Raw genomic sequence first — 14,204 nt, 5'->3', positions numbered from 1 at the left:
TTTGGTAGGTCCTGTTAGCACCCTGAGGACACAAGCTGACCACTCACCATCAGCTGTGAGAAGAGGTCAATGAGGTCCTGAGGAGGAAGCACCACCGAGGTGTTGAGAGGAATCACAAAGCAGGTCCTCAGAGTCAGGTCCAGATATGCTGTCAGCTTCTACACACACACACACACACACACACACAGATCTTAAACAACAGGCATGCATAAGCATTGTTGCTCGAGTGTTCATTGTGTGACGTATCCTCATCCTGACCCTGTTGAAGTCATGAAGGATGTATGCAGGGTCACCAGGTCTGAAGCGGGGAGGGGGGACGCTGATGACGGCCATGTTGTCAGAGATCTCCACCTCCTCCTCCACGCGGGGCAGGTAGTACGGCTGGCTCTCTCCAAAAGCCTCGGCTGGCACTTCATTGTACTGCATGGCGCCATGATACAGCCTCTGATGGAGATTAAAAAATATTAAATCCACCAATCAAAGACAAATGACAGTCAGGATTGATTGCATGTTTTTTTTTATTACTAAACTAAAGACCTCTGACCTTCTTGAAAACTTTGCTTTAATGTACAATGAAGTGCAGTACGTATTATGACAAATATACTGTAAATAAACGACTTACGTCTCTTAAGACTATGGGGAATTATGTGATTTAGTTGAGATTAATTAATTTCTGTAGGAATCTGTGATTTTTCCCTCTTTATAGAAGTATTCAATATGGGAGAAAATAACGGAAATTCAAGGTAATATTTGATTTCATGTATTCTTCTTTCAACACTCCCATGTTCTTTACTATATCTAGTGATAGATGACAAACTGGTCATTATTTTACGTTGAAAAATGTCGATCAGTGTTTGTCAAACCTGGAAATGATGATGTTCTCGAACGTCTTGTTTTGTCCACAAACCGAAACGAGTCAGTTTTTAATGATTTCTTTGAAACCAGAAAATATTCACATTAAAGAAGCTGAAACAATCAGAAACCTTGTTTTAATGATGATGAAAAAAGCTTTAAACCAATTAATCGATTATCAAAATAGTTGACAATTAATTTAGTGATAGATTAACAATCGATTCATCGAGTAATTGTTTCATCTCTACACAAGAGCAACGATAACACCAGTAACTAAGCTTCTTTGTGATAGATCCAGTCTGTGGCTCTGCAAACACAAACACAAACACAAACACAAACACATCTCCATACGCAGCAGTCTCAGTCGCCAGCCTGACTTAAAAGAATATGAAGTACAGCAGGGGGCGCCAAAGCACAGGCTCTGTTTTGTTCAAGGACAGAACAGCAGAGTTTACTCAATGCTGGAGGTTTCTAGTGTCACAGCGGCAACACAAATACAAACTTGTGAAAGGTTTGTGCTGATCGATTACATTTAGACAACACAGAGAAAACACAAACATGTACTAAATATGTACTCTGAAAAATACAGAAGAGGCAAAAACAAAAATAAAAATAACTAGTACCGCGCGCGGTTCTGAACGGGTTCGAGCCGACCCGCGCGAGTCGCCGTGTGCCACGGCTCCCCGCGCGCCTCGCGCTCTCACCCGTTCATTCACCGCGCGCGGTACTAGTTATTTTCAGTACTAATTATTTTCAGCGGCGTCCCCGCACATGTCGATCCAAATTTCGGGGGGGATCGGCAACGTATGGCAAAGTTATAGGGCACTTCCTGTTTAAAATGGCCGACTTCCTGTTCGGTCAAATGCGCGTCCGTAAACGTGTTCAGGGAAGTTCCCTTGTCTTACATATCAAGGTTTGTGCAGATCGGACAATCTTAGAGTTGACTTCCTGTTTCGGGCATTCCACTTCCTGTTGGGAGGTCATCTTTTGCAGACATGCTCAGGACAGGTACCTGGTGTGACATATAAGGTTTTGTGCAAATAGGACAATGTACTGCAAAGTTAGAGGGCACTTCCTGTTTAAAATGGCCAACTTCCTGTTCGTCTCTGGAAACATGTTCAGGGAAGGTCCCGTAACTCACATATCTAGTTTTGTGTCAATCGGACAATGCAAGACTTTACTTCCTGTTTCGGGCGTTCCACTTCCTGTAGGGAGGTGACCTTTTACAGACATGCTCAGGACAGGTTGCTGGTGTCACATATAAGGTTTTGTGCAGATCGGACAATGTACTGCAAAGTTAGAGGGCACTTCCTGTTTAAAATGGCCGACTTCCTGTTCGGTCAACGGCGTCTCCGTAAACATGTTCAGGGAAGGTCCCGTAACTCACATATCTAGTTTCGTGTCAATCGGACAATGTAAGACTTTCCTTCCTGTTTCGGGCGTTCCACTTCCTGTAGGGAGGTGACCTTTTACGGACATGTTGAGGAAGGGTCTGGGGTCCCACATACTAAGTTTCAAGTGGATACAACAATCCCTGTTGGAGCAGCATCAAAAACTATAAATGTAATTCTGTCTGCTGTCACAAGGGGGCGCTGTATTTGAAAATTAATATTTTCATATAGACGTGTTCAGGGCCGGACTGTCATCAATCCTTGCAAGTTTGGTTCAGATCGGACCAGGATTGGCAAAGTTGTAACAGTTTGTTTTTTTAGAAATTTCTACCACCACCAGGAGGCGCTGTTTTCAAAATGTACCGTTTCAGCAACACAGTCGTCTTCAGCAACTAACCATCATCAACTATAGCAAGTTTGGTTGGGATCAGACCTTCCGTCACAAAGTTATAAGAGTTTCATTGTCTGTTGTGAAAAATTATTATTATCTCCAACTTTGGCGCCCCCTATCTCGTACGCCATACAATATTTTAAAAAGCTTTTGATAACTTTTGATGCTCCACTCGTCCACATTGATCTCACCAAGTTTGAAGGTGATCGCACAAAAGCTCTAGGAGGAGATAATTGAAATACAAGCTGTCATACTGTCTGCTGTCACCAGGGGGCGCTGTTTTCGAAATTGAATATTTTCATATAGACGTCTTTAGGGCGGGACTATCATCAATCCTAGCAAGTTTGGTTCAGATCGGACCAGGATTTGCGAAGTTGTAGCAGTTTGATTTTTTGTCCCAAAAATCCGACTTTGCGTCGTTTCCATGGCAACACCGTTAAACGATTCGTCGTCATATTGATCACTCATCATCTACCATGTGTTTTGACTGTTGTCACCAATTTTGAGTGCGGTACGATTATCTGTGTAAAAGTTATTCCCGAAATCGTAAAAAAAATTTTTTTTGGTGTATTTTCTTTCACCACAAGGAGGCGCTGTTTTCAAACTTCACCGTTTTTTCATAGACGTCTTCAGCCATGGCCCATCATCAATCATAGCAAGTTTGGTTTGGATCGGACCTTCCATCGCAAAGTTATAAGAGTTTTGTTTTTCTGATGAGAAACATCAGAATCATCACGAACTTTGCCGCCCCCTATCTCGCGCGCCATGTGACATTTGAAAAAACTTTTGATACCGTGAGCTCCTCAACTGGTCCACAGGGACCTCACCAAGTTTGAAGGTGCTCGCACGAAAACTCTAGGAGGAGTTAGTTCAAATACCATTGCTGCGAATTCGCCAAAATCGCCAAAAAATCGCCAATCAACCCAAGATGGCGGAATTCCTGTTGGTTTTGGATCATGGTCATAATGTAATTTTTTCTTCATCCTGACCCACTACACATGTGTACCGAATTTCGTGCATGTGCGATATTTGTGTTGGTCATGGTGAATTTGGACAGGTGGCGCCGCACTTATTGGCCCCTCCCACATTCAATTTTCGATGCACATTACCCGAACCTTTTTCAGACGTAAATTTACACCAGGATTGATGCGGTCACAAAAATTGGTGAGTTTTGGGGTATGGGAAAGGCCTCAAAAAGGCGATTCATTTGGGGGAATAATAAGAATAAAAATAACTAGTACCGCGCGCGGTTCTGAACGGGTTCGAGCCGACCCACGCGGGTCGCCGTGTGCCACGGCTCCCCGCGTGCCTCGCGCTCTCACCCGTTCATTCACCGCGCGCGGTACTAGTTATTTTCAGTACTAGTTATTTTCAGCGGCGTCCCCGCACATGCCGATCCAAATTTTGGGGGGGATCGGCAACGTATGGCAAAGTTATAAGGCACTTCCTGTTTAAAATGGCCGACTTCCTGTTCGGTCAAATGCGCGTCCGTAAACGTGTTCAGGGAAGTTCCCTTGTCTTACATATCAAGTTTTGTGCAGATCCGACAATCTTAGAGTTTACTTCCTGTTTCGGGCATTCCACTTACTGTTGGGAGGTCATCTTTTGCAGACATGCTCAGGACAGGTCCCTGGTGTGACATATAAGGTTTCGTGCAAATTGGACAACGTACGGCAAAGTTAGCGGGCACTTCCTGTTTAAAATGGCCAACTTCCTGTTCGTCTCTGGAAACATGTTCAGGGAAGGTTCCGTAACTCACATATCAAGTTTTGTGTCAATCGGACAATGTAAGACTTTACTTCCTGTTTCGGGCGTTCCACTTCCTGTAGGGAGGTGACCTTTTTCAGACATGCTCAGGACAGGTCCCTGGTGTCACATATAAGGTTTTGTGCAGATCGGACAATGTACTGCAAAGTTAGAGGGCACTTCCTGTTTAAAATGGCCGACTTCCTGTTTGGTCAACGGCTTCTCCGCAAACATATTCAGGGAAGGTCCCGTAACTCACATATAAGGTTTCGTGCAAATCGGACAACGTACGGCAAAGTTAGAGGGCACTTCCTGTTTAAAATGGCCGACTTCCTGTTCGTCTCCGGAAACATGTTCAGGGAAGGTCCCGTAACTCACATATCTAGTTTCGTGTCAAACGGACAATGTAAGACTTTACTTCCTGTTTCGGGCGTTCCACTTCCTGTATGGAGGTGACCTTTTACGTACATGTTGAGGAAGGGTCTGGGGTCCCACATACTAAGTTTCAAGTGGATACAACAATCCTTGTTGGAGCAGCATCAAAAACTATAAATGTAATTCTGTCTGCTGTCACCAGGGGCTGCAGGAAAACACATATAGACGGTTCAGGGTCGACTATCATCAATCCCAGCAACTTGGTTCAGACTGACCAGTGACTGGGCAAAGTTTTAAACAGTTTGAAGTTTTTGAATTTTCACCACCAGGAGGCTGCCAAAATGTACCGTTTCAGCAACACAATGCCTTCAGGAACTAAATCCATCAGTAGCAAGTTTGGTTGGGATCAGACCTTCCATCAAGAAGTTATAAGAGTTTCATTGTTCACAGAAAATTATTATTATTCTCCAACTGGCGTGCCCCCTATCTCAGACGCCATAAAATATTTTTTAAAAGTTTTGATAACTTTTGATGTTCAATCGGCCCACAATGATCTCACCAAGTTTGAAGGTGATCAAAAGCTCTAGAGGAGGAGAACGCCAGTTGCTCATGCACTGTCTGGCTGTCAAATTTCAGGGCTGTTTTCGAAATTGAATATTTTCATATAGACGTCTTTAGGGCCGGACTATCATCAATCCTAGCAAGTTTGGTTCAGATCGGACCAGGATTCGCAAAGTTGTAGCAGTTTGATTTTTTGTCCCAAAAATCCGACTTTGCGTCGTTGCCATGGCAACACCGTTAAACGATTTGTCGTCATATTGGTCACGCATCATCTACCATGTGTTGTGACTATTGTCACCAATTTTGAGTGCGGTACGATCATCTGTGTAAAAGTAATTCCCGAAATCGCAAAAAAAAAATTTTTTTGTGTATTTTCTTTCACCACAAGGAGGCGCTGTTTTCAAACTTCACCGTTTTTTCATAGACGTCTTCAGCCATGGCCCATCATCAATGGTAGCAAGTTTGGTTTGGATCGGACCTTCCATCGCAAAGTTATAAGAGTTTTGTTTTTCTGATGCGAAACATCAGAATCATCACGGACTTTGCCGCCTCCTATCTCGCGCGCCGTGCCACTTTTGAAAAAACTTTTGATACCGTGAGCTCCTCAACTGGTCCACAGGGACCTCACCAAGTTTGAAGGTGATCGCACGAAAACTCTAGGAGGAGTTAGTTCAAATACCATTGCTGCGAATTCGCCAAAATCGCCAAACAATCGCCAATCAACCCAAGATGGCGGAATTCCTGTTGGGTTTGGATCATGGTCATAATGTAATTTTTTCTTCATCCTGACCCACTACACATGTGTACCGAATTTCGTGCATGTGCGATATTTGTGTTGGTCATGGTGAATTTGGACAGGTGGCGCCGCACTTATTGGCCCCTCCCACATTCAATTTTCGACGCACATTCCCCGAACCTTTTTCAGACGTAAATTTACACCAGGATTGATGCGGTCACAAAAATTGGTGAGTTTTGGGGTATGGGAAAGGCCTCAAAAAGGCAATTCATTTGGGGGAATAATAAGAATAATAATAATAAAAATAACTAGTACCGCGCGCGGTTCTGAACGGGTTCGAGCCGACCCGCGCGAGTCGCCGTGTGCCACGGCTCCCCGCGCGCCTCGCGCTCTCACCCGTTCATTCACCGCGCGCGGTACTAATTATTTTCAGTACTAGTTATTTTCAGCGGCGTCCCCGCACATGTCGATCCAAATTTCGGGGGGGATCGGCAACGTATGGCAAAGTTATAGGGCACTTCCTGTTTAAAATGGCCGACTTCCTGTTCGGTCAAATGCGCGTCCGGAAACGTGTTCAGGGAAGTTCCCTTGTCTTACATATCAAGTTTTGTGCAGATCGGACAATCTTAGAGTTTACTTCCTGTTTCGGGCATTCCACTTCCTGTTGGGAGGTCATCTTTTGCAGACATGCTCAGGACAGGTCCCTGGTGTGACATATAAAGTTTCGTGCAAATTGGACAACGTACGACAAAGTTAGCGGGCACATCCTGTTTAAAATGGCTAACTTCCTGTTCGTCTCTGGAAACATGTTCAGGGAAGGTCCCGTAACTCACATATCTAGTTTTGTGTCAATCGGGCAATGTAAGACTTTACTTCCTGTTTTGAGCGTTCCACTTCCTGTAGGGAGGTGACCTTTTACAGACATGCTCAGGACAGGTCCCTGGTGTCACATATAAGGTTTTGTGCAGATCGGACAATGTACTGCAAAGTTAGAGGGCACTTCCTGTTTAAAATGGCCGACTTCCTGTTCGTCTCCGGAAACATGTTCAGGGAAGGTCTTTTAACTCACATATCTAGTTTTGTGTCAATCGGACAATGTAAGACTTTACTTCCTGTTTTGGGCGTTCTACTTCCTGTAGGTAGATGACCTTTTACGGACATGTTCAGGAAGGGTCTGGGGTCCCACATACTAAGTTTCAAGTGGATACAATAATCCCTGTTGGAGCAGCATCAAAAACTATAAATGTAATTCTTTCTGCTGTCACCAGGGGGCGCTGTATTTGAAAATGAATATTTTCATATAGACGTGTTCAGGGCCGGACTGTCATCAATCCCAGCAACTTTGGTTCAGATCGGACCAGGATTGGCAAAGTTGTAACAGTTTGTTTTTTTAGAATTTTCTACCACCACCAGGAGGCGCTGTTTTCAAAATGTACCGTTTCAGCAACACAGTTGTCTTCAGGAACTAACCATCATCAACTATAGCAAGTTTGGTTGGGATCAGACCTTCCATCGCAAAGTTATAAGAGTTTCATTGTCTGTTGAGAAAAATTATTATTATCTCCAATTTTGGCGCCCCCATCTCTTACGCCATACAATATTTTAAAAAGCTTTTGATAACTTTTGATGCTCAATTCGTCCACATGGATCTCACCAAGTTTGAAGGTGATCCCACAAAAGCTCTAGGAGGAGATAATTGAAATACAAGCTGTCATATTGTCTGCTGTCACCAGGGGGCGCTGTTTTCGAAATTGAATATTTTCATAAAGACGTCTTTAGGGCCGGACTGTCATCAATCCTAGCAAGTTTGGTTCAGATCGGACCAGGATTCGCGAAGTTGTAGCAGTTTGATTTTTTGTCCAGAAAATCCGACTTTGCGTCGTTGCCATGGCAACACCGTTAAACGATTTGTCGTCAAATTGATCACGCATCATCTACCATGTGTTTTGACTGTTGTCACCAATTTTGAGTGCGGTACGATTATTTGTGTAAAAGTTATTCACGAAATCGTAAAAAAACTTTTTTTTGGTGTATTTTCTTTCACCACAAGGAGGCGCTGTTTTCAAACTTCACCGTTTTTTCATAGACGTCTTCAGCAATGGCCCATCATCAATGGTAGCAAGTTTGGTTTGGATTGGACCTTCCATCGCAAAGTTATAAGAGTTTTGTTTTTCTGATGCGAAACATCAGAATCATCACGAACTTTGCCGCCCCCTATCTTGTGCGCCATGCGACATTTGAAAAAACTTTTGATACTGTAAGCTCCTCAACTGGTCCACAGGGACCTCACCAAGTTTGAAGGTGATCGCACGAAAACTCGAGGAGGAGTTAGTTCAAATACCATTGCTGCGAATTCGCCAAAATCGCCAAAAAATGGCCAGTCAACCCAAGATGGCGGATTTCCTGTTGGGTTTGGATCATGGTCATAATGTAATTTTTTCTTCATCCTGACCCACTACACATGTGTACCGAATTTCGTGCATGTGCGATATTTGTGTTGGTCATGGTGAATTTGGACAGGTCGCTTCGCACGTTTTGGCCCCTCCCACATTCAATTTTTGACGCACATTCCCCAAACCTTTTTCAGACGTAAATTTACACCACGATTGATGCGGTCACAAAAATCTGTGAGTTTTGGGGTATGGGAAAGGCCTCAAAAATGCGATTCATTTGGGGGAATAATAAGAATAATAATAATAATAATAATAATAATAATAATAATCCTTCCAGTTTCAATAGGGTTCTTGCAACCTTGTTGCTCGAACCCTAATAATAATAAAAATAACTAGTACCGCGCGCGGTTCTGAACGGGTTCGAGCCGACCCGCGCGAGTCGCCGTGTGCCACGGCTCCCCACGCGCCTCGCGCTCTCACCCGTTCATTCACCGCGCGCGGTACTAGTTATTTTCAGTACTAGTTATTTTCAGTACTAGTTATTTTCAGCGGCGTCCCCGCACATGTCGATCCAAATTTCGGGGGGGATCGGCAACGTATGGCAACGTTATAGGGCACTGCCTGTTTAAAATGGCCGACTTCCTGTTCGGTCAAATGTGCGTCCGTAAACGTGTTCAGGGAAGTTCCCTTGTCTTACATATCAAGTTTTGTGCAGATCGGACAATCTTAGAGTTGACTTCCTGTTTCGGGCATTCCACTTCCTGTTGGGAGGTCATCTTTTGCAGACATGCTCAGGACAGGTCCCTGGTGTGACATATAAGGTTTCATGCAAATTGGACAACGTACGGCAAAGTTAGCAGGCACTTCCTGTTTAAAATGGCCAACTTCCTGTTCGTCTCTGGAAACATGTTCAGGGAAGGTCCCGTAACTCACATATCTAGTTTTGTGTCAATCGGACAATGCAAGACTTTACTTCCTGTTTCGGGCGTTCCACTTCCTGTAGGGAGGTGACCTTTTACGGACATGTTGAGGAAGGGTCTGGGGTCCCACATACTAAGTTTCAAGTGGATACAACAATCCCTGTTGGAGCAGCATCAAAAACTATAAATGTAATTCTGTCTGCTGTCACCAGGGGGCGCTGTATTTGAAAATTAATATTTTCATATAGACGTGTTCAGGGCCGGACTGTCATCAATCCTTGCAAGTTTGGTTCAGATCGGACCAGGATTGGCAAAGTTGTAACAGTTTGTTTTTTTAGAATTTTCTACCACCACCAGGAGGCGCTGTTTTCAAAATGTACCGTTTCAGCAACACAGTCGTCTTCAGGAACTAACCATCATCAACTATAGCAAGTTTGGTTGGGATCAGACCTTCCATCGCAAAGTTATAAGAGTTTCATTGTCTGCTGTGAAAAATTATTATTATCTCCAACTTTGGCGCCCCCTATGTCGTACGCCATAAAATATTTTAAAAAGCTTTTGATAACTTTTGATGCTCAACTCGTCCACAATGATCTCACCAAGTTTGAAGGTGATCGCACAAAAGCTCTAGGAGGAGATAATTGAAATACAAGCTGTCATACTGTCTGCTGTCACCAGGGGGCGCTGTTTTCGAAATTGAATATTTTCATATAGACGTCTTTAGGGCCGGACTATCATCAATCCTAGCAAGTTTGGTTCAGATCGGACCAGGATTCGCAAAGTTGTAGCAGTTTGATTTTTTGTCCCAAAAATCCGACTTTGCGTCGTTGCCATGGCAACACCGTTAAACGATTCGTCGTCATATTGATCACACATCATCTACCATGTGTTTTGACTGTTGTCACCAATTTTGAGTGCGGTACGATTATCTGTGTAAAAGTTATTCCCGAAATCGTAAAAAAACTTTTTTTTGGTGTATTTTCTTTCACCACAAGGAGGTGCTGTTTTCAAACTTCACCGTTTTTTCATAGACGTCTTCAGCCATGGCCCATCATCAATCATAGCAAGTTTGGTTTGGATCGGACCTTCCATCGCAAAGTTATAAGAGTTTTGTTTTTCTGATGCGAAACATCAGAATCATCACGAACTTTGCCGCCCCCTATCTCGCGCGCCATGTGACATTTGAAAAAACTTTTGATACCGTGAGCTCCTCAACTGGTCCACAGGGACCTCACCAAGTTTGAAGGTGATCGCACGAAAACTCTAGGAGGAGTTAGTTCAAATACCATTGCTGCGAATTCGCCAAAATCGCCAAAAAATGGCCAATCAACCCAAGATGGCGGATTTCCTGTTGGGTTTGGATCATGGTCATAATGTAATTTTTTCTTCATCCTGACCCACTACACATGTGTACCGAATTTCGTGCATGTGCGATATTTGTGTTGGTCATGGTGAATTTGGACAGGTGGCGCCGCACTTATTGGCCCCTCCCACATTCAATTTTCGACGCACATTCCCCGAACCTTTTTCAGACGTAAATTTACACCAGGATTGATGCGGTCACAAAAATTGGTGAGTTTTGGGGTATGGGAAAGGCCTCAAAAAGGCGATTCATTTGGGGGAATAATAAGAATAATAATAATAATAATAATCCTTCCAGTTTCAAGAGGGTTCTTGCAACCTTGTTGCTCGAACCCTAATAATAATAATAATAATAATCCTTCCAGTTTCAATAGGGTTCTTGCAACCTTGTTGCTCGAACCCTAAAAAGTCCCTGCGGTCACAGAGATATTAGATATGAAACACTTCCCTCTGCACTTTGTTATCATTTTGTGTCTTTTTATTTATTTTTTTATTTATTATGGATACCGAGGGAAATGCACTCTCTTTTTGATCTGTGCTACTGTTATTATTATGCTATTATTATTATGTATATATATATACATATACATATATATATATATATCTATATATATATATATATATATATACACACACACACATATACATATCTATCTATCTATCTATCTATCTATCTATCTATATATATATATATATATATATATATATATATATATATCTATATCTATATATATATATAGATATATACACACATACATACAGCAAAACCACAATAAATCTGACTTGATTTTGACATAAAACTGGGATGGAAAGTTAAAACTCACACACACAAAAACATTTACCTTTGGGGTGAAATATCGATAAAGACACGCTCCCCCCACGATGAGGCCACTGAGGATGAAGGCAATGCCCAGCAGGGTAAGAAGACAGCGACCTGTGGAGCCGTTGATCGCTGGAGAAGAGGCCAGCTCAGGGTCCTACACACACACACACACACACACACACGCTCAGTATTTATATAGCATTTATATAGTGCCTGTGCTTGGACTTTTTTATTATTCTATTTTTCTTACAGTTCTAGCTCTGCGTGTAGGCAAAACTAAAAAAAGGCAATTCATTCACTAATAGGCATGACTGTATTTATTGTATAAGGGTATTTTAATTATCAGAGATGAATAAGGAGCGAATAACGACAGAATTAAAAAAATTATAAAAAGACAAGACAGATCGGTATTGTCATGGGTTCTAACTGTAACTTCAAATGAAATTAAAATATTACATTTGGAGCACCAAGTCAATATTTGTCTAGCTTTTCTCTTACAGGATGTAGATGAAATTTTAAGATAGACCTATGCTTTGTTCGAAAAGCAAACATTTTTTTCCTGTCCGACGTGGTCTGTCCATCTCCCCTTTAAACTGCTGATATTTTATTTTTTCTCCACAGCAGAAATTTGCTTGAATTTCCTTCGGGATCAATAAAGTATCTATCTATCTATCTATCTATCTATCTATCTATCTATCTATCTATCTACCCTTGTTTTGCTCTGGTTTGAGACATTTTTGATAGGGTTACTGAGGCTTTTCAGGCAGCTGCTTTCTACTGACATGCTGTGTGTTTAAGCACTAAGAGCTGTGTTATTCGATGGGTGGCAGTGGATGGTGCAACAGATGAAACCACCTAACCAGAACAGAAACAGTTCTGAGTTTGTAAATATAGTGCCTGCACCATTGTTGTCGTTGAAGACAATGTTTAATTTTAAAATGAATCATGGTTGTCTTAAAATAGCTTACTGAGCTCAATAACACAAGCACAGAAACTAAGAAAATGATGATGGAATGGCTGATTTTAGACGTGAAAATTACAAATTTGACTATTTTTCTCACATATGAAAGCCTAACGTCACATAATACATGATTATGTTTTGTAATGGCTATGAGATTTTAAAAAGGGGGTTTTAATGTCATATATTATAAATCTGATGCTACACAAACAATATTTTGGGTTCATCCTTTACATATCAAAGCCTGGAATTTAAAGGATTACAATCCTCAAAATGATTGAATGTTTGGTTGTTTTGAGTAGGGCTGGATTTATTAATCAGGGCTGGTAATATTCATCTGTAATGTTTTGTGGACACTCTGTCCTTTCTGACTTAAGAAGGTAGTAAATTCAATAAAAGGCTTAAAGTTAAGTCTAATGTATTGTTGTGCATCTCTTACATATAGCAACTTTAATCCCAGCCCGTTAGTTAGTGTAGGCCTGTACATACACGTCTGTCTGCGCTGCATCAGGTGTAACATGCATCTCCACGCGTGTTCACGTAAACCTCTGCGACCCCCTGACTACAATATTATAACACATGAGTGATCACATACACTTTACACGGGTAAATTCAGAGCACAGTGGTCTGTGGGAGGTGCAGGCCGCTGCTGCTGCTGCCGCTGCCGCTGCTGCTGCCGGCGTCCACACGCCGCAGCCCCGCGTTTACTCACCTTCTCCCCGGCGACTGTCGCCTCTTTACCCAGCGCCTTCTGCGCCAGAGCCGAGTTGAAGGCGATCTTCACCATGGTGGAGCCGAACAACCAAACAGACGGAATTGCTTGTGCGCGCAGAGAAGTGGAGGTTGACGGTGTCGGTGCTGAAGCTGCGTCGGTTGTCCACACACAGGTCCGCTCTGTGACGCACTTTGCAGCCTCGGCTTTATCTGGCGCTTCCGGTGACCGGACGGGGATTAAAGATGTCTGCACACAAACAGACGCGGATTCAAACTACACTGCACAAGTGTAAAGCATGGGCTTAATGTTCAGTAAACGTGCTTTGATAATTACTACACAAGCCGTTTATTATTATCATCTCAATATCATTTTTCTCTTAGGGCTAATATGTGTTAGTTTTGCGCCATCTACTGGCTGCAGGTGGAAACTGCATATGTACTTAAATCATTGCCAGTGAGTGGGAGACGTTTTGTCTTTTAACTGAAAAATGCTTTCATGTAACATTACAACGTCAGTTGTCATACAACAACAAAGGCAAGGCATTTAATCATAGAACCCTTTTTATACGCAAAGGCTTTTTAACTCAAGGTGCCGTAAACAAACGTTTAAAAACAACACAGAGACACAAACAAATCAATTACAATCATTACATTAAAAAATACCAAAAGAGCGTAAAAAATTAAATGTTCAAAACGTTAAATTAAAGTTAAATAAGTTAAATTAATTTAAATAATAATAATAATTAAAAATCTTAAGAGTGTGCAAAATAAATACATAATGTAGAAAGAATTCAAGCGTTTTAGAAATGTTAAAAATGGTTTAAAAGCTGACTTCAAATTGATAGAATTGTTTAGTTAAATGCACTATCAAATAGAAAAAGCTTAAAAAATGGATGAACCATTTTAAGGAAGGATTAGATAAGATATGTTACAGCAGTGCATATCAGGTAGTATCAAGGCAATGTAATTGGTATGCATGCAT

The 14,204-nt window shown here is 42.1% G+C and overlaps 1 protein-coding gene across 1 annotated transcript; it reads right to left on the bottom strand.

Annotated features, from left to right (window-relative positions):
- Window positions 1-14: 14 nt before the first annotated feature.
- LOC122760003 (integral membrane protein 2A-like) lies at window positions 15-13,503 on the bottom strand. Its single transcript, XM_044015048.1, has 4 exons — window positions 13,221-13,503; window positions 11,570-11,704; window positions 259-444; window positions 15-158 (listed from the first exon to the last, which is right to left on the bottom strand). Exons 1-4 carry the CDS (start codon window positions 13,293-13,295, stop codon window positions 15-17), a joined length of 540 nt encoding a protein of 179 aa, XP_043870983.1. The 5' UTR covers window positions 13,296-13,503.
- Window positions 13,504-14,204: the final 701 nt, after the last annotated feature.

Source organism: Solea senegalensis, unplaced genomic scaffold (assembly GCF_019176455.1).
Source record: "Solea senegalensis isolate Sse05_10M unplaced genomic scaffold, IFAPA_SoseM_1 scf7180000012781, whole genome shotgun sequence".
In the NCBI taxonomy this organism is placed as follows: domain Eukaryota; kingdom Metazoa; phylum Chordata; class Actinopteri; order Pleuronectiformes; family Soleidae; genus Solea; species Solea senegalensis.
Note: the sequence above shows the minus strand (reverse complement) of the source record. Positions and strands in the feature narration are given on the sequence as shown.